At 40.1% G+C, this 19,380-nt stretch overlaps 1 protein-coding gene across 1 annotated transcript in view; it reads left to right on the forward strand.

Moving 5' to 3' along the window:
- Positions 1-19,380, forward strand: part of gpc5a (glypican 5a) — a 165,660-nt gene that overhangs the window by 74,120 nt on the left and 72,160 nt on the right. The window contains exon 7 of the mRNA XM_079555329.1: positions 18,543-18,663. Within this exon, the coding sequence (XP_079411455.1) occupies positions 18,543-18,663 (121 nt within the window). The remainder of the gene's footprint in view (positions 1-18,542; positions 18,664-19,380) is intronic.

Genomic DNA, 19,380 nt, shown 5'->3' on the forward strand with positions numbered 1-19,380 from the left:
TTTATTAGACAGTATTTATATCCTTAGAATACAATTGGCAATGCTGTCAAAGCCGCTTTATAGAATGTAAAGAAAAAATAGAAAAGAAATGGTACAGCAGCAGAGGTAAAAAATACATAAAGGAAGAAAAAAAGCTACAGTGCAGGCCATGCGCTCGTTAAGTGGTAGTTTCAGTTTCGCTTTCCGCACACGGAGGCTGAAGCACTGGGAGCAGCGCGTTTCATTTGAAGCTCGTGTTTCTGCGTGTACTTTTTTTCGGAGACAAAACTTTGGAGACGGAATATGGCCAGGATTGGATCTTACGCATGTGTCTGCACCTCGGACATTCAGCACTGGATCTATAATGAACCACAGCCTCGGTCACTGCAGGAGAAACTTAAACAAAGACGCGCAGATGTGTTTTGGAGGATGTCACTGTACCTGTGCGGAGCGTCTACAGCTCCAGTTTAGCGGTGAGTGATGATGACACATCGGCCTGTTTGGATGCGCGCGCGCGCGCACACATACACACACACACACACGCGAACACATCGCCCTGTTTAGATGCGCGCACACGCACGGCAGTCAGATCTCGTGCACTCGCGTTGTTGTGACGGCCGGTTGTCATCGGACAGCAGCACCGCGGTCCATATGGACCCGTGGCCAATGGCCGCGGCCGGTGGGACGGTCACGTGGTGGCCTCTGGCCAATGGCCGCGAGCGGTCTCCCATCCCAGTCCTAACCAGGCCCGTCCCTGCTTAGCTTCAAAGTCGGTATGGGAAATAAACATGGCGGCGCCCAGGCGGCGGCCATTGAGATAGCGTTTTCTATAATAGATATATATATATAGTCGCTTCTCTACATTGAGAGGAGACAACCAGGTGTCTCTGACCTCTGCCTCCTGGACATCTCCCTGAAGAGTGGATGCATGTCCCATCAAGGAGAGGTCCCGGGAAAGACCATTTGACATTATGTGCTTTGTGCATTTCAATTCAACATTTCAATTCAACTTTGTTATGTAACTTCAACTTTATTCATTAAGAATACATCCGACTCCAACTCCAGCCATGAGCTGTAAAGATTATTGATCCATAAGTTATACAATATTCAGTATAGTCTTACAGTATAGTTCAGAAAAGTCTATTTTTCACCAAGATGAGAGTGTGAAGATGAAGTACCATCTCAAATCAATAGTCAACACAGAAGCATCTCAAGGATCACACCAATTCTTGGTTTTCAGTTAGATAAACATGTGCTTTTAATCCTTATTTAGCAACGATACCACAGTGCCACAAACACACACTTTTCAAAGCACTCTGGTCTGTTTGCTAATGTTTTTTTGAATATGCTAATACTAAATTAGCTCCAAAAGCCATTGCATCGGGTCTTTTTCCCTGCTCTCTCAACAGCGCACTTGTTTGTTTACTGCTCATCACTTCTCTCATCCCACTCTAAGCGAATACATTTGTTCTTTTAAGCTTTTTGTACACTGTGCTGCAGCTGGGAGGGAAGAGGATGGAAAATGCAGCTTGTGTGGGGTTGGCATTGTCTTTAATTGCCATAAACCTGGGGCTAAAACAAAGCAAACCGTTTCACCTTTAGACTGATTGAAAGGTGGGCGGAGGGTGTTATGGCGCCAGTGGGAATTTGTGCTATTACAAGGCATATATGGGTTATCGAAGTCAATCGCAGTTTCATTATACTCTATGGTGAGGCGCAGGTGTGGGGTAATACCATAAGGAAGCATAAACGGGGATGGGCCTCTCCTGGAGTGGAGGCAGAGGAGCGGCATGATCACTCGGCTATAAAATTGACTTAGACCAAGTCGTTTTACTGAAGACACTTCAGAGATACAACATGAAAGAAGAAATGTTGAACAAACGGCTCGCACTGGCACCATGTTTTCACCCAACGCTCCTCTGTAAACTGTTCAAACACTCCTCATCGTTCTCTTGTTTGAGTTTGTGAACGTTTTACTTTGTTCTGCATTATCTCACATTCACCAGTGGCGTCGACACAGTTACTGCCTGCCTTTACTCCTTTTGCTGCTACTAGAATCTCAGTGCCATATTTCCTTGTTGCTTTTATAATATGATAAACTTTATTGTCGAATAGTCCTTTTAATATAATTTGTAAAATGGATAAGATGGTGCTGTAGACCTACATTTATAGGTAGGGTGTGTTAGTTTTTTATGACTTATTTTTGTCTCCCAGATTAACCAAATATTGTTTTACTGATACATATCAACTACCGATTGATTAACTATTACAAAAACAGGTTAGATGATATAAAAGTGGTGGAAATTAACATAAAGGGACTCTCCCACTCTCCCAGCAGCCTCCAATGGTTTAAGCTCAGTGACTGATTTATCGGATTCAGATTAAATTTATTCAGACATTTAAGCATTTTCCATGTAAAAAGTGGGAAAAAAATATGAATTAAGTGTGAAATGGAATAGGCAGAAGCTGAAGCTTATTGCGCCTATCCCAGTGTATTTTACAAACAGAAACAGAGGCCAATGTTCCTTTGCATCACATATGTTTTTATAATAAGTTTCTTGAGTCCAATTTACTCTATACATAATCCCAACAACAGAAACACAATGCACTCTTGTTCTCAGATTTGTTCCATTCAGAAATTATAAACACAATCCCTGCATATGCACAGGTAACTTGTAATTCTTTATGCTATACCTAAATTATAGGTTTCAAATATCCTTTCAACTTTTCAATAACATTTATTTTCCCACCTATAAAGCGCAGGAAAACAACTTACCTTACAATGCAGACTTTTTCCTCTTCACATTTCAGTCTTTTTTTTGTTTTTTTGTCTGCATTGGTTCAATGTGTCTGAATAGAGCTGGATTAATAGTGATCAAAGGCTTGGGATTTGTTCCTGGTTGGATTATAGAAACACATGAATGTGACACTACAAACACAAAAAAGAAGCCGTCCACACTCAGCAGCCATATTATTCGGTACATCTCGGTCAACAACATAATTTCCTTCGATGGCCCCCACTGCCAGTCCCCCTCTTTTTGTTGTTGACATTATGTTTTTTTTTACTAAAGAATTAAGACTGCATGCCGTGTGTTAAAATCTTCTTAACAAGCTGTTTTTTCATTGTCCAGATTATCCTATATTCAATGCCGCCGCTCCTCTCTTTTCAATTTGAATACACAGTACGAGATCAACATGTATTATTTTGGTTTCCTTTTGCGACTGCATTATTTGTTGATTGCAAATTTGTATTGTGATACCCCCTGGTGAGTATTTGCCTCAGCCCTGGCACCTGCTGTCCCGGGTCTGCGGGTCAGGTGGCTATGTAACAACCACTTTGAACATGCTCCTTGCACGCTGCCTGCTGTTTTTGTTTGCTTTTGTTCTCCTTTCAGATTTGGAAAAGTTTGGAGTCTGTTTGTTTGGTACATTTGCCCTGCTCTAAATGAATACACCTCACTTCGACAAATCGTAATTTAGTTTCTGGCATCTCCTTCTCTCATATAGCCCCATGAGCAGACTGTATGCACCTGATAGTTTGGTCAAGTGACTGTAGGTCTCTCTGCTGTTGCTTGCGTTCGTTTCTTTGCATCCAACACTTTACACACATTGTTCGTGGTAAAAAAGAAACTTTCTGTCGGCACATTTCCCCTTTAACTTCTCTCTGCCTCCCATTTTGTGACACACTTTGTTGTTAATCTGAGCCCCGGCTTTGAAAAGCGCCCAAATCTCTCTTCCTCCGCTTCCTGGTTTTGCATCTGTCACTCACCCCAAAGAGATTTCCCGTTTTTATGAGCCGACTCACTATTAGCGGCGCTATGCTTTTCTTTTCTTCTCGCCTCTAAATCATCTGCTGCAGAGGGAAGAGAAAAGGAATTTGTGTTGAGAGCGCGCATGCAAAACCAGTTTCAGAGGAGTGATTAGGCAGTTGGTATTGGGTGCCTTTTGCCAGAGTCTTGTTTACTGCACTGGGGGGGTAATGACAGTGGGCTCAGTGCTGGAGGAGCAGCAGATGTGGCCACTTGTTCCTGCCAGCTTCTGTAACCGTGCACAGGCTTCTCGTGTGTAATTCTGGGAGAGACTGAATTGAAGAAGGTAAACCCATTATCCACGATGATCTCCAGTTTGTTTTTTTCACTCGGGGGACACATGTGGACTGTCTCTGCCCTGACAGCTCTATCATAACACAGGGATTTTTCTGTCACCATATGAATCCAGCACCGACTGTATTATAAGACTCTTTATATTCAAACTGTCCCCAGTTCATCATCTCTCTCAGGTGGTGGCTTCAAATGGGAAAAAGAGTGAGCAAAAAAGTATTTTTACATCTTACAATAAATGGCCTTAGATATAGACGGCACCATTCAAGCCATCTCTCGACAGATTCATGCAGGCAAAGTGGGTGGAACTGCCAAAAGGGATAGCTTGATAAGTGGAAATCCTGGAATTAAGAATATTTACCCTTAATTTGAGTAATTGAATGAATGAATTAAGAACTGTATTGTCCTTATACAATTGCATTGACAAAATTGTGTAGATCAGCTGTTGGGCTAGACCTTCTGACTTGTAGTTTAAAATGTAGTGAACATTTTTTTTTCTCAAGTTAAATGAGATTCATCTTTTTTAAGTGTAATAAAGTGCTTATTATTATTTAGATGCAAAGAGGAAGATTTTTGTATTCATTTTGAGTGGCAAGATGTTTATTTTATTGGCAGATGTTTTTACTTGTCATTTCAAGTGTGAATCAGGGAAGTGTCTTGCACAAGAACACAATGACAATATGTCGCAGTGAAACTGGTCTGGGGAGTGGGTTATATTTTGGTTTTGTTACACTTGTAATCACTCTCAGTGGAAAGAGAGGTGATGACCCAGATGACACACTAATATTTCTTACCTGCTCTCAGTTTTATCAGTATCACTTTACTAAAAAGTTGAAAAGCCTTTTTGCGATGTTTGTGGGAAATTGAGCGAGGAAGAGATAAGAATGAAACAGCAAAGAGGAGGGACACTTGCCCGTGTTTCTGCTCGTACGCCGTGCACGTAACTGTCCCACACTGCGCTCATCTCTCGGCTCTGTGTGCACTCTCATGTTGCAACATGTGTTACATGTCTGAGCTTGGCAGACCCAAACAGTAGACGGAGAGAAGGTGAGTACAAGATTTATTATAACAAAGTTGGTAGATGGCTGGTTGGGCGGAACTGAGATAGTGGATGTTCGGAGCAGACAAGATGGTGGAGGCTGGAGTGAAGCAGGTTGGTAAGGGCTGGGGCTGGTGCTGGACGAGGCTGGGATCAGGAGTGGAGCAGGTGAGGATCTGGCAGGTTGGTGGCAAACTGGCACGAGGATCTGACGAAGAGCAGGAAAAAGCAGTTAGAAAGATATCTGTATACAAAAAATAGCGAATACAAAGTAGGCCTGAGAAGTCTTCTCACTGAAGTAGACTGACGATCTGGCAAAGTGAAGTGAAGGAGCCCGTGCGTTCATACTGCCTGTGATGAGTAGAGTGGATTCAGGTGTGCCAATAAGCCAGCCAGGGAGCCGGAGCAGCCACACCCATCAGGAAAGAAGCCAATGCCACGCCCACAGCAGCAACAAACAGGACAGACAAACCTACACTACAACAACATGGACAGACACCTGCGGCTTATAGACAAGTGCGGCCTATATATATATATTCTTTTTTCTTTTTGAATTAGTTTGAGTGGCTTATATTCAGGCGCGCTCAATAGTCCGGAACTTACAGTAAGTTTGTTATAATTAACAATCCTCCCATTGTAAGTGTCAGTAGTTATAACTAATGTCAATAGATATAATATAACTACAATTTTAGTTTCTAAATATCAAAATGCATAGGCTATATTATGCAATCTCTCACTCTCCTGGTACAGCTTAATTTTTTACCTTTTTCTGCAAACTGCATTTATGGTTTTTGTGTTCCACATTGTTTTTCTGGATACTTTTGTCTGTCTTAGCTGTGTTTTTGTGGAGGTTTGATGGATTTGTTTATTTTGAGAGTCCAAAATGGTCCTGAAGAAAGCAGCTTTTTAAATGTAAACAAAAATGCTAACTTATCAGCTAAACCCATTTGAGACCTACGAATGTCTTCTTCTGAGACACTGAAGGGGCACCAAGATCCCCCACAGAGGAGGCGTCACAAGAGGAAACAGGAAACAAGGAAGGGACAGATGAGGAGATGGTGAAATACTGTTGTGGAGCGGAGGGAGCTGCAGGAGGAAGAGGAAGGAGGAGGTGGAGCTGACCAGTGCAGGACACCTCGCTCTGAAACAGGGACAAACCCAGGAGGCGGTACACCATTTCAGAGAATCAGAGGAGACAGGGCAGCCAGGTTTCTTCCGAGTGCTACAGTTTTTCCCTCTTTAATTGTATTCTAATTTACAAGAGAGAGGAAAGTTTCTCAACATCTATTAAAATTTGGGACTTGTACAATGAGTGTTGCTTCTTGGCTTCTTGTAGTTTGGCTGGGACCAACGATACATCGTACATACATACTCAATCCCAATTCAGTCTTCATAAATCTGACGTGTTGTTGTTGATATTATTTTGTGTGACAGCTAAACATCCTGTTTTGAATGTTATCCACAAATCTGACAACCTTCTCACACGCCACCCGTGCAGACTGGTTTTGACATTCTTTATGACATTCACTCACTTAGCACCGTCACTGAGCTGATGTCTCTCCGACTTGTCACTGTTTTACGTAGAGACTCCTGCAACACGCTGCAACATTTCGCCTGTGGTCACTCCGACTCTTAAACAATCATACATTATTTCTGGTATGTCGCCGGTTATCTGCTATGACACATTGACGTGCGGCGGTTCCATGTTGGCTGTGATGTGGCCGCGCTGCCTCTCTGTGCGTGCTTTGCATATTTTATACCCTGTTTTCATCTTCTTTCCCCTTCAAAGGCACGAACAGCTTTAAGTGAGGGAGGGAGAGAGCTAGTGCATCAGACCGTGGTTACACTTGTGATCTCCATGTGGTATAAAATAGCATGTTAATTTTCTGTTTATACGTGACTATACAAGCCTGTATGCTGTCATTACGGTCTATTTGCGCCCCTTTAGCTTTGGCACATACCTTGTTGTTAAGCCCAATCATCGTTCAAGTGTTTACTCTGCGCTGCGTCCTTGCTTCCCTTTCCGTTTTTCCAAAGCTGGGGTAACAAGGCAGTTCCTCTCACGCCGTTGATTTGTTTGTACTTGTTTACACTGCTGCCCATACATTTATAATCACCCACTCAAATGGTATTTTTTTGAGTTTTTTTTTTTTGCATTGCTGAGACCTAGGTGTCCGATTTTATTTTATTTATTTCTGGGGCGGAAATATTTGTCATACAGCAGGGAAAATGGTATTCGGAAAACTGTAAACATGCAGTTTGATTACTTTATTTCAAAAGTAATCTCATTAATGAACAAGGTAACTCATGCCCCTAGAGGGGATAAGTGCCCCTGCAGGTGTCGTAGCATGTTGCGTTTTTTTACTCATTAATTGTCTGTGAGAGTAAATACTGCGCTGACAGAAAAGACAAAGGGAGAGAGGGATATTGTGCATCCAATTACACAATGGAGATATTTTTCACTCAAACTTGGCTGTAAATACTGTTTAAGTGAGCCCGCAGTTAGCTTTCCCGTTAGCCTGCTAGCTTCTTCGTTGTGATTCTATTCATGTGTATTGCGCCTCCGACCCGGTGCAGTGGGACTACGAAATGGCTTTATTAAGGTAAACAAGTTACTTAGTTCTGCTTTAAGACTTGTTTCCCACAGAACCGCCTATGGACCACAATATATATTTGCTTTAGTCAAGATAAACTCAAAATTTTGTCCAGGCTTTGTGTTTTTTTTTGTAGTGTTTCTAAGTTTATGACATTTTATGAATAATAAGACATTTTAAGCTGTCAAAATATTACATAAAGTAATCAATAGTTACTTGATAAAGTAATTGTTAATAATAATTTAATGACCTGTTTTGCAATTTTTATCCCAGTAAACGACTCTGTTACTTAGAAATCTAAGTACAGTAGCGGATTACTTTAGCAATCCACTTTACTGGCAACACTGATTGTCCCCCACAGATATTCTCACTGTCAGATGTCAATTCAGCTACTGAAAGACAGTCCACCTCCCTAGGTTAAGACAAATGTGTAAACCGATGATGACACAAAATGTACATTACATAAAAAAACTTTCCAGCTTTGGAATTTTACAGTTTGCAAAGTTGTTCTGAATTTGGCACAAAACCCAGCTGTTTCCTCCAGCTGCAGTGCCATTATATTTTCAGTGATTGATAACGTGTGTGTTCGTTGGAAAGAAAATCTAGCCGTGGATTATTTTGGATGCGAGCCTGATGGTCAGTGATAACATAAAACCCCTTGATGAGCCTCTTATTGTCTGCCCTGCACTCAACACATCTGTTAATTCCCCCGTATTATCGCTCTTATGGGATATTAGCACCTCTAAAATCCTCTTTTTCAGTGACCATCTGCTTTTATGAGGCCATTGTACTACCTCAATAGCCAACTTTTCCATTTGTCCTTATTACCTTCATAAAACTCAGATATTTAAGAGGTGTGATAAAGCTCCATTGCTGTTTGAGGACTTCAGAATTGTATTTGAAATTAGCTGGTTTTGCAGGATGCAGTGTTGAATGAGAGGAGAGACACTTAGCTGGAGTTATAGCTCGCTACAATATAACATACACTTTTATGATCCGAATGATAGGTTTCGGTGCACGTGAACGAGGAGACATTTTGGGCACAGACAGTCAGTGGACGCGCGCCATATGCTGCCAGTTGTTCATGTGTTAACGTCCGGATACATGAGCATACTGTAGTCTACAAAAACACATTTGAGTGGCTGAGAAACATGAAACATAATTATTGTTCAATAGATCGTCCACAAATTTAAAACTTCATGTGAAATTAAAAACTTCACATGAACAAAAAAGTGTAAAACGTGTTATTGTAAATATATGTTTTTAAGTGTGCTGCTCGTGAGGATGTTGCAACAAATTACTACTAATCACACTTCATGCATCAGTTTGACCTCGATGTTCCTCACATTGTTCTACACAGATGGTGTAGGTTGTATTTTTACAGCACCCTCCACGTGTGTGTTGAAGTCATATGCCTGTCAACTCTGGGAAATATCCATACATTGACAGTGTCATAACCTCTTTGAAAACACTATCTTTAGATCAAAATATTTTAAGCTCAAGAAATATTTCTTTGCAACTACAAAGGCTTTAATAAACAATCTTTAATAAGTCAAATGTAAAATGTAAATGGGTCGATTATCAAGAATGATGACGCGTACTCCGCCTGCTATAGGTGAACAAACGATCAACTAAATAATTCATGCAATCATTTATAGATTAATCTCCATGATTCTGTATGAATATCATTTGGTTAAAGGCAATCCCTAAGGGCTGACAATATAGTGATGCATTGTATTACATACAATAAGAATATGATATTTCATATAGAGATATTCAGAGGAGACCATCATTTATCAATGTGACAAATCCTCTCATACTTGAATTGTTTTCGCCATTGCTGCATAAACGTTTCATCAACTTGAAGGTTTGTAAGCTGGAATTTTTTTTTTTCTGTTATAATAAGGAAATGTAATGAGTTCATTTTTGTTTCCCAATTACTTTTTATACATGATATGGGAACAAATGTGTATTATATAGCTTGCACAATTAAAATGTCACGCCATTTTAACAAAGAAAGTTGATATTCCCAACCCAACGACACACACACAGAGACCAGCAGCGCTCTTATTAATTACCTGTGGCACCTTGTTCAAACAGCTGAGCCTCTGTGGCCCGAGTCGATACAACAACTGCTCCTGGCTGCTCAGGAAACACAACAGAAATGAACAGACGTGAAATCTTCGCCAGAGGCACTTTGGACAGCTGTCGTAAGATCCTGTTTGTTACACTCTAAGTTGCACGTAGACTTAAGCAAACCTTGTAATCCTGATCAGAATAATCCCTCCCAGAAATGTCTTATTGCTACTCTTAACAAAGTTTTGTTTGCCAGTTTATCACTCTGAGATTCTTGCACTGAGCTTTCCAGTTTTTAAGTACAGGTAATTATCAGGTACAACACTTCCAATGTGTAAGTGACTTGGCTTTGTGAGCGCGATTAAATGTGTTGCTTCATTCTCACATTTGCTGTAGCACATTTGTACATGATCGTGACAGTTTCAACAGGATTTGAAGATGAAGTTACAGTATATGGTAAAGTTTGACAACATAGATAATAGGAATCACAAAAATATATAACAAGGGCTGCTGAGGCAGTATTAACCAATGCCAGTAAAGACACTTTCTTTAAAGTTTTAACAAGCATCATCAAAGTGATCTACCGATAAACAAAACAAAACAAGCAAAACAAAACTATAGTACAAACTAAGGACCATTAAAATGTTTTATGTCAATACTAGCTAGAAATTAGTATATAAAGTTAAGTATCTATACTGTTGTAATTGTTTTTGTCTTCAATATTGATCATCTGTTCATTAATGTTTACTGTGTAACTTAAAGTACTTTTCACTATGCCAAGCAAACATTGTCTACTGTATAGACAGACACTAGCATATAGTATTAAAAAGTAGTAATTCCAGAAACATGTTTTGTATTGTTTTTCTGGGTTGAAGCCATACCTGTTTCCTGCATGTTGAAAGTCTCTTCCCCTTCTTTCCGGTAAAACAGACTGTTCTTAATTCAGCTAATTACAGCTCTGTCGTTTTATTTTTGTTTCTTTCTCAATTACAAAATAAACTCTGCCTACAATATACCAACACAGATGTTTGTCTGATGCTTCTTGTTCACAGGGACGCATTTAAATTGCTTATGTTTTGACCTTTTAACGAGAAGTATTGTTGTTCTTTTGAGCAGGCAAACAAATAAATACTAATAAAAGTAACTCACACTGTGGTCTTAATGTGCAAACATACTACCACTGCCCGAAATCAAACTCCTTGATAATTTAGAACGTTCTTCCACTGATCCAAAGGTCAGTGATTCGGGCCCGGCTCGCCTGCCATGAAAATTGTCATTGGGCAAGACACCTTGCTCCGAGTGTCTGTATACACTGGTATACGAATGTGAGTGTGAATGGGTAATTGCTTCCTTGATCTAAAGAGTGTCACAGAATTTACAGTACATGTGACCATGTGAATCTCCCTCCTCTCCGTTACAAAACGTCTATTTCACGTTGGTGAAATACATGTAACAGAATTAAAGAGCGCATAGAACAGCATGCACCAATATTTTTCCCCTTACAAATCTAAAAAAATAGAAAAGAATGAGCAATAATCAATTATGTTATGCTTAGATCTCAACTTTGTTCACATTAACACACATGTTGAGTGTTACTTATTAACATTCTCACGCTCCCCATAAATGTGCATGAGATGTAGAATTTCCCCTATACACATCGAAGACGGCATGCAAAGTTTGAGACGAAAGTAAAATGTCAGTAACAAACTATACATTCATAGTTGCTGCATGTGTATTTGAGTGTCTTACTGTGTAATCTACATCAATGATCAACATCATTTATCAAACGCTGAACATTAGGGGGAAAAAAGAGCATCATTGTGAATTGTTCATTTGTTTTGACCTTTCTGAAACATCCTATGTAACACATTGCATCTAACTGAAATCTAAATCCCTCACAATAACTTACGTCATGTTTTTTTTTTTTTTTTTGCACTAAACCCCTGTGCGTACCAGTGGATTAAGGAAGTCCGCTTTCTTTCTATGAACAGAATAAATTACTTTGACATCCCAATCCCTCTTTGTCTTGGAGTGATGAAAGAAGCCCCAAAAGAGCCCTCAAATTTTGATTTTTCAACTGCTTTCACTTTCACGTGTGCTTGAGTGAGACGTGTGGCTGGCAGCAGTTGCAGTTGTAGTCTAAAATGATTGAAATTTCCAATCTTTGTCTGAAGTGTGCTGTTGAGCAGAGATGAGATGCAGAGCGCGCATTGCTTTGGGAGCGAGTTATGGATTATGCTGCTCCTCAGAGACACAGGCGATTGCTCGGCTGTTTGATATGCTCTCGTGATGCTACTGTAAGCTTTACACTGAAGAATATATGAGCACTCTGATCAATGATTCCTTTATATGACACCTTTTAAGAATTGCACCCTTATTTTGTAGCCCCACGCCCCCCTGAGAGTACTCGAGAGGCGGCTGCACGTTACATGAGATTGTTCGTGTTCAACTTATGGATCCCAGTGGCGTAATGAAATACATCTTTTATGTTTCTTGCGGATTCTTTGAATTGCTTTGTGGGTGTGTGTGTGTGTGTGCGCACACACGCATGAATACAGATTATATTCTTTTCCCCTATGAATTCATGCATGTCTGTTGCCTTTCACAAAGCCACAGAGGTGGAAAGAGTACCGAAAATGTCTACGGTCAATGCAAATTGTAAAAATAGTTAAATGTTTAATATAAGATGCTCATGAGCATGCATCAACTCTATCCAACTGTAGATCAGGCCAAGACGCCCTTTGACACCAATTATTATTCAGTCCCTCCAGGATTTTGCCAGCAATTTTTGTGATTGTTGTGGGCTAAAATATCAAAGTTGTGATTTTTTTCCCTCCTTAAAACAATATACCGTATTTTAACCAAAGAGGCTATGGGGAAATAAGAGAATACTTAAAACAGGCGTTGCTGTGCGCTTCCCCATGTCCGCCGCTCATTCGTGCAGCAAAGAAAGCACCTCACTGATGGACGCACGGGAGAAAGAAAGAAAGAAAGAAAGAAAGAAAGAAAGAAAGAAAGAAAGAAAGAAAGAAAGAAAGAAAGAAAGAAAGAAAGAAAGAAAGAAAGAAAGAAAGAAAGAAAGAAAGAAAGAAAGAAAGAAAGAAGTGATCTAAATGCTCACGTGCCATTTATCTGTCAGATGGTAATATATTGCCAAATAAGGACCCAGTTAGCAGAGAAACGAAACCCGTACGCTGGGCAGAAGCAGCACAGAACTCTGTAACGTCAGAGTGAGAGGAGGGCGGAGAACAGATTTCAGCAGCCCTATCTGAGCTTCCGATTCAGTCTGAATTATTTAACCCCCGCGGAGGCACCGTGCACAGATATGACAAGTAAAAAGGATCATAAACTCACTTTAGTTGCGGGGATGTTGCGGAATGAAGGAATAGTTGTGGGAAAGTTATGGGCTTTTGGAAAAGTTTCAATGGCGCACTGATTATGCTGACTTTGCATGATTTTGCATTAATAGTTGCAATTGCTACATCGCAAAATTCTGGAGGGACTGATTATAACATACAAATGAAACAATGCTACCAGCTAATATTATATATTATATAGTATAATATATACATATATTCTTTTTTTGGTGATGTTGCTGCATTGAACCAGATGTGTAGTGACAGTTTCATGTCTCACAGTAATGGGGAGAAGGACTTAAAGTTTCTATTCATGCCAACTCAAAATTGGACCAATGTCATAGCAATGAGAAATTTAATATAGATTATGTTATTTTAATGGTTAAAGCTGTGAATCAATGTGTTTTGTCTTGCCCTGAGACATGCACAAAAAGACTCAGTTCTATATGATCTAATGATCTCCAATAATAAAATAGTGACAGTTTGTTTCGGACCTATAGGTTGCGTTTGCGACAGTCTACAATTTGATGTCATCATTTCAGATGGAGGGCAACATGACTATGTGCAATTCAAAGCTTTGGAAAGAAAACCCAAACAGAAAATCCACAAATGTTAAACCTCATTGTTTGTCTGTGATCCGGTCCACAAACTTGCCATATTAATCTCTAGTGGATCAAAGTACTTTCGACGGTCAACAGCTGTGCCTGTGAGATTGAATAATGGCAACACTTTTTAATACCAAAGTGAAAAAGTTAAAAAATAAACTTTAAAAAAAGTTAAAGGGGCTGGATGCAAGTTAACAACACTTTTGAACTCCGTATATAGTCCCTTTAATTTGGTCAAAAAAATCTGCATTTTGACCGCTAAAAGGCTAAAATTATATCATGTAATTCTGACCTTGGCCTCTGGTCTTGTATTATTATTTATTATTTGATTTGACACTTAAAGTACTATGTAACTTGTTTACCTTAAAAAATCCTTTCCGTAGTACCTCTGGGGGTAATATAAGTGTTGATGGGATTATTGAGGGGTCTTTCATCTCCCCCTGGTGTCTCTGACCAGAAAAAACACAATTGCAACTTCGCTGCCACCGGGTCGGAGTCACCAATGCACACTAATGAAATCACGATGAAGAAGCTAACAGGCTAACGGGCAAAGCTAACTGTGGGCTAGCGTCACTTAAACAGTTATTATAGCCATGTTTGAGTGAACAAAATTATGTCCATTGTGTAATTGGATGTACAATATCCCTCTCTCCCTTTGTCTTTTCTGTCAGCGTAGTATTTACTCTCACGGACTGAGTTTTCCTGAGATGTGACGTCTCTGTTCCCAGTTGGTTTGTTTTTATGTGTCAGAAAGTAGGGATTTTGATGTCAGCAAATTAAAACTTTTTTTCATCATTGATTTGCATGTAACGCTAACCATTTGAATTTGGCGTGAGCATCTCAAAAGCTAGAGAAAATATTACGTATATTTTCTTCTATTATGTCAGGTATTTCTCTTGTAATTATGTTAGGACAACGACAACGACAGCTCATACTAAATACTTCAACTGGAAAAAACGTTTTACTCAGTTTCAAAGGACCACTTGAACAGAGCATTTGAAACCCATCTATAGGCGCTTTGGATTGTTACTCTGATGTGACGTGGCGGCAACCTATTTATAATGTGACACATGACGCACCTTTTTAAAATCCTAAACCGTGGTCGCGTGTGAGCTTGAATACAGATAATTCCTCCCATGTGAATCGCTGCCTGTGTCTTCCGCCATTATCGGCCCGCCATGTTATTTTGGCGGAGTGTCTCCACAGCGATGGGAGCAGTGGGGAGTGTGTGGCCTGACACATTTTCTGCTGTGGAAGTGGCACAGATGGCTCGGATCTAATCTGGCGAAGCAGCTATTAATCACAGTGTACAGCACAGAGGAAGAGGCTGTTGGAGAGGGTCAGGACGAGGTGCAGCTCTTCATAACTATAAGCAGACTATCGGATTAGAAACTGCAGAAAGTACAAGTGCAAATGCGGATATGCTTCTTCGTTTAGCCGCTATAAGCACCATTTTTTTTAATCTGGTGTCTCGTTCTCTAACTTAAGGGCCCTATACCAGGTTTTTAATTTATAAACAATAAAAGGGCGAGTTTAGGAACAGTTAAACAATTCAAAATTAACTTTCCGAACACGATCCAATTGTTCACAGCGATGTGTGTATAAGTACTTTGCACAACTGCAGCCATGCTTCTGTTAGTCCACCCCAAAAAAACCTTCCACCATTGAGTGTGAATGAAAAGTGGTCCTTAAATGAGTTTTGTCATGTGGTGAAAAGTGCTATACAAATAAGATTCCTCTCCCCCTAAAAAACTTACTAGACAAATGCTCATCCTGTGTAAGGTTTGGAAACACTTACTCTCGGCTTGTGTTCAGGTTGTACGGAACGTTGTGGTCGTTGTGTCTGATTTATGATTGTGATTTTCCTCAGTGTGCAGCAGCCGCTTTTCACCCGCTGATAACAGGCCTCCATTCGTCACTACATCATAACTCACATTACGGCGACGCGCTTGTCTCAAAGATTACCCGTAAAATGAAAAGTTTCCAAGTTACGGCCATGCATCAAGTGTACAGCGCATTTATTTTTCACTATTACCTTTGTTTTGTGTTCACAGCAGTTAAGGTGATACATGGAGTGTGTCAGAGCTGTGCCGAGATTAAAAAAGACTGACAGATGGGGTACAATTTCATGCTCATTTTGTGCATTAAAATTTCAAACTGTTTAATAAGTCATGGAATACTATAGCACATAACTGAGGAACAAGCACTCAATGCACTTTCACCAAGATCGAGACTTTGTGTGAGAGAAGTTTTCTCCCAGAAATTGAACAAGCAAACCACAAATTTACAACATTACACTATATTGTGTTCACTACATCCTGGAGCAGAGGATCAGGGGGAGGGCTCGCCTCGTTCCCTTGAAAGCTCAGCGCACAATGTAGATTTTAAACATCTCTTTTAGTTGAGAGAAGTCCAAGGCATAGTTAAACTAAACGCCAGAATCTCATGCACTTCCGAACATCTTTGTTGAGGTATAAACTAGAGATGCACCGATCCAGCTTTTTTGCTACCGATACCGATACTGGGGATTGAGTGTCTGCCAGTATCAGATATTTACCAATACCAAGAAACTTTCTTCAAAGTGGCATTCTCTGAGTGAAAAATTTAACTGACTCTTTTCTCTATTTTAAAGAGAATAGATGCAAGTTGGTCATTTTATACTCACTCCTGCCACCTCAGGTCATACATGTAAATGCACCTTCTATATTAAGCTTGTGCATGACCGCACTTTGGACCCGAATTAACAACTTTTTGAGTGACAGTACAGGATTTTAGAGACAGTTGTGGTGAACAGGTCTGGGCTCATTCTACATGTTCGGACATGGATGGAACATGTAGGGGGAGGAAAATACATAATTTTAACATTTTTAAACTCTGTATAGTCCATTTAAGATCAATAAAGTCATATTTTATTGTCATGATGTTACAGATCAATTATCAATTATATCTATTAATAAACTAATGGATGCACATTAAACAAGGATCACTGGACTTTTCCACACTACTGTAATTATCCTTGGGTAGGCTATATTACATTAATATAAGCAACTCACATAAAGGGATCTGTTCATTACAAATATGTTAGATCAGTTATTTCTTAAACTAAAATACAAGCACTTGGCTTCAGCAGTGGTTATTTTATTGTATTAGGCTACTTTAAGTATTTCTATCATAGTTTCTGACCCAGCCTTGATTTTGGTTGGCATTAGCATGCACCCGCTAGCTTTAGCATGCCATTGTTAGCGCTACATTTTGCGCGGCGATCAAAAAGTTTATTTGCGGAGATAAAACTAAATCAGTGATTGAATTCTCCAAGTTCTTAGCTTTAAAACAATATACGGCCTGCTCATATTCACTTAGATTGATAAAAGTTGTGTTTTTCAGGCGGTGACCCAAAACTGATATCGGTTCAGTATCGGCTATTTGTAACCGATACCCGTTATTGTGTTTTTTCTAGTATTGGCTCCAATATCCAATACCAGTATTGGATCGGTGCATCCCTAGTATAAACTACAGAGTTAGCAAGTTTTATTCATAATAACACCCAATGGCAACGGGATAATTTGTTGTTTGCAGAGAACATTGTATTAAATGACTGCCTTTGTGATTTGCAATTTGAAACCATTCAATTTGCAATGCTCATTTGATTACTATTTATTTTGCAGCCTTGTAATATAATTATCTGAGCATCAAATCAAATATCTAGTTACCACTTTTCCGTAGCATGTAGCCATCATTCACATTATAATAATATCAGACACATCTGTTTGGGTTCATCTCAAGTTGCTTCCTTTGAGCACTGAACATCTGCACCAAATCCCACACAAATCAATTCCCTGCCAAAAGCTGGTCATTCCCTAAACACGGGACGTATGCTAAGCTCTTTGCTCCTGTCCAATGATTCTAAATGTTCCCTTTAATATTTAATCTGATGAAAGTCGAGAGAAGGAATGCACTGCCGTGGCAACAGTCTGGAGGGGCACGGGCCGCAAAATGATGAGACAGGAAACTGTGAATAAAACTTCTGAAATGACACGTAATGATGGTAGAATTTTCTCTAAAAATAGCCACGGGTCACGAAGAATTAACAGGAGAATAACACTCCGGTGGCAGCGGCATGAAGAAACCCGCCGCCCACCTTTTCTTTTAAATAAATGAAGCCGCCATACTTCCTGCTCCTTAATAATTCATACAATCTCTTCTTGACCTTGTATCTCATAAAGAGCCTCGCGATTTGTGCAGTGCTATAGGGACAGGCTGAGTGACAGTTATTTTCATTTACTTTTCTTTCATTTCAAAGTGTATGGAGATCGAAGTAACTTGTGCTTATCATAGCCACAGTTATTAGAGGCTAAACCGATAGAAGCCTTGAAGTGCCATCACGCGTTAAGATCTATGCCATAAACGATTAGTTGAACATATTCACCATACAGGCTTAGATGCCATCACTTTCCAAGAGGAGCTGTAATGGACTTGTGGTGTGCGGTTCTCGATAAACTGCACTCGTAATTCACAGCCTGCAGCTTTGATAAGGTTTGGTGAACATGTATGTGCCGACGCGGGTAAAACATAGCTTCAGTGCACAACAAATCTAACCCGTACCTCGAGGGCTCTAAATGAACTATGCCCCGTCTTTTCAGGCCACTTCAGGAAATTGATAATTCTTTAGCAGCACAAATAAGTTGTTGAGTTTGCTTTTACTACACACCGGAGCTGTATTTCATGTCTTGTGTCCTATACCGTGGCCTAGAGATGTAACGGGCTTCCTAACGTTGTGGCTTTTGTCTCCACAGCTACACGCTGCGAGTGGTGGGCAGCGGCATCAAAGCGCAGAGCTCCAACCCAGAGGTGAAAGTGAAGGAAGCGGATCCAGTCATAAACCAGATTATCGACAAACTCAAGCACATCAATCAGGTGAGCCTCCCCTGACATGGCCTCCCCTAATCCCATTGGCATCAAGTTTCTGTCGCAGCCATAAATCACGTTTCTACAGTATGGTCAACAAATGAAAACCTACCTCTCAGAGTCGGGTTTGTGTCAGATTGTACCGTCCCTGTGCCACGGTACGCTCTATATAAATACTGTATACGTATTTGCCTTTGATTTGAGTAGGAAAAGTGGAAACTATGCATTTCAATTTTCTTTTTTTTTTTTCTCTCATCCTAAGTGCAAACTACTTACTCAAATTAAAGTAAAATATTGTTGTCATGGCGACATGAAAACAGGAAGCGACCTCCCTCTCTCTTGGTACAGCTGATTTTTTTGCCTTTTTCTGCAAACTGCATTTGTGGTTTTTGTGTTCCACATTGTTTTTCTGGATACTTTTTTACATCTTTGCTGTGTTTTTGTGGAGGTTTGGTGGATTTGTTTACTCTGAGAGTCCAAAATGATCCTGAAGTAAGCAGCTAAACAAAAGCTAACTTATCAGCTAAACCCATTTGAGAGACCTACAAATTTCTTCTTCTGAGACACTGAAGAGGCACCAAGAGCCTCCACACCTGCAGCACAGTGGAGGTGTCACAAGAAGAGCTACAGGAAACAAGGAATGGACAAACGAGGGGATGGTGAAAGACTGTTGTGGAACTGCTCTGAAACAGGGACAAACCCAGGAGGCGCTGCACCGTTTCAGAG

The sequence above is a fragment of the Gobius niger genome (genome assembly GCF_951799975.1).
Source record: "Gobius niger genome assembly, chromosome: 4".
Classification (NCBI taxonomy): Eukaryota; Metazoa; Chordata; class Actinopteri; order Gobiiformes; family Gobiidae; genus Gobius; species Gobius niger.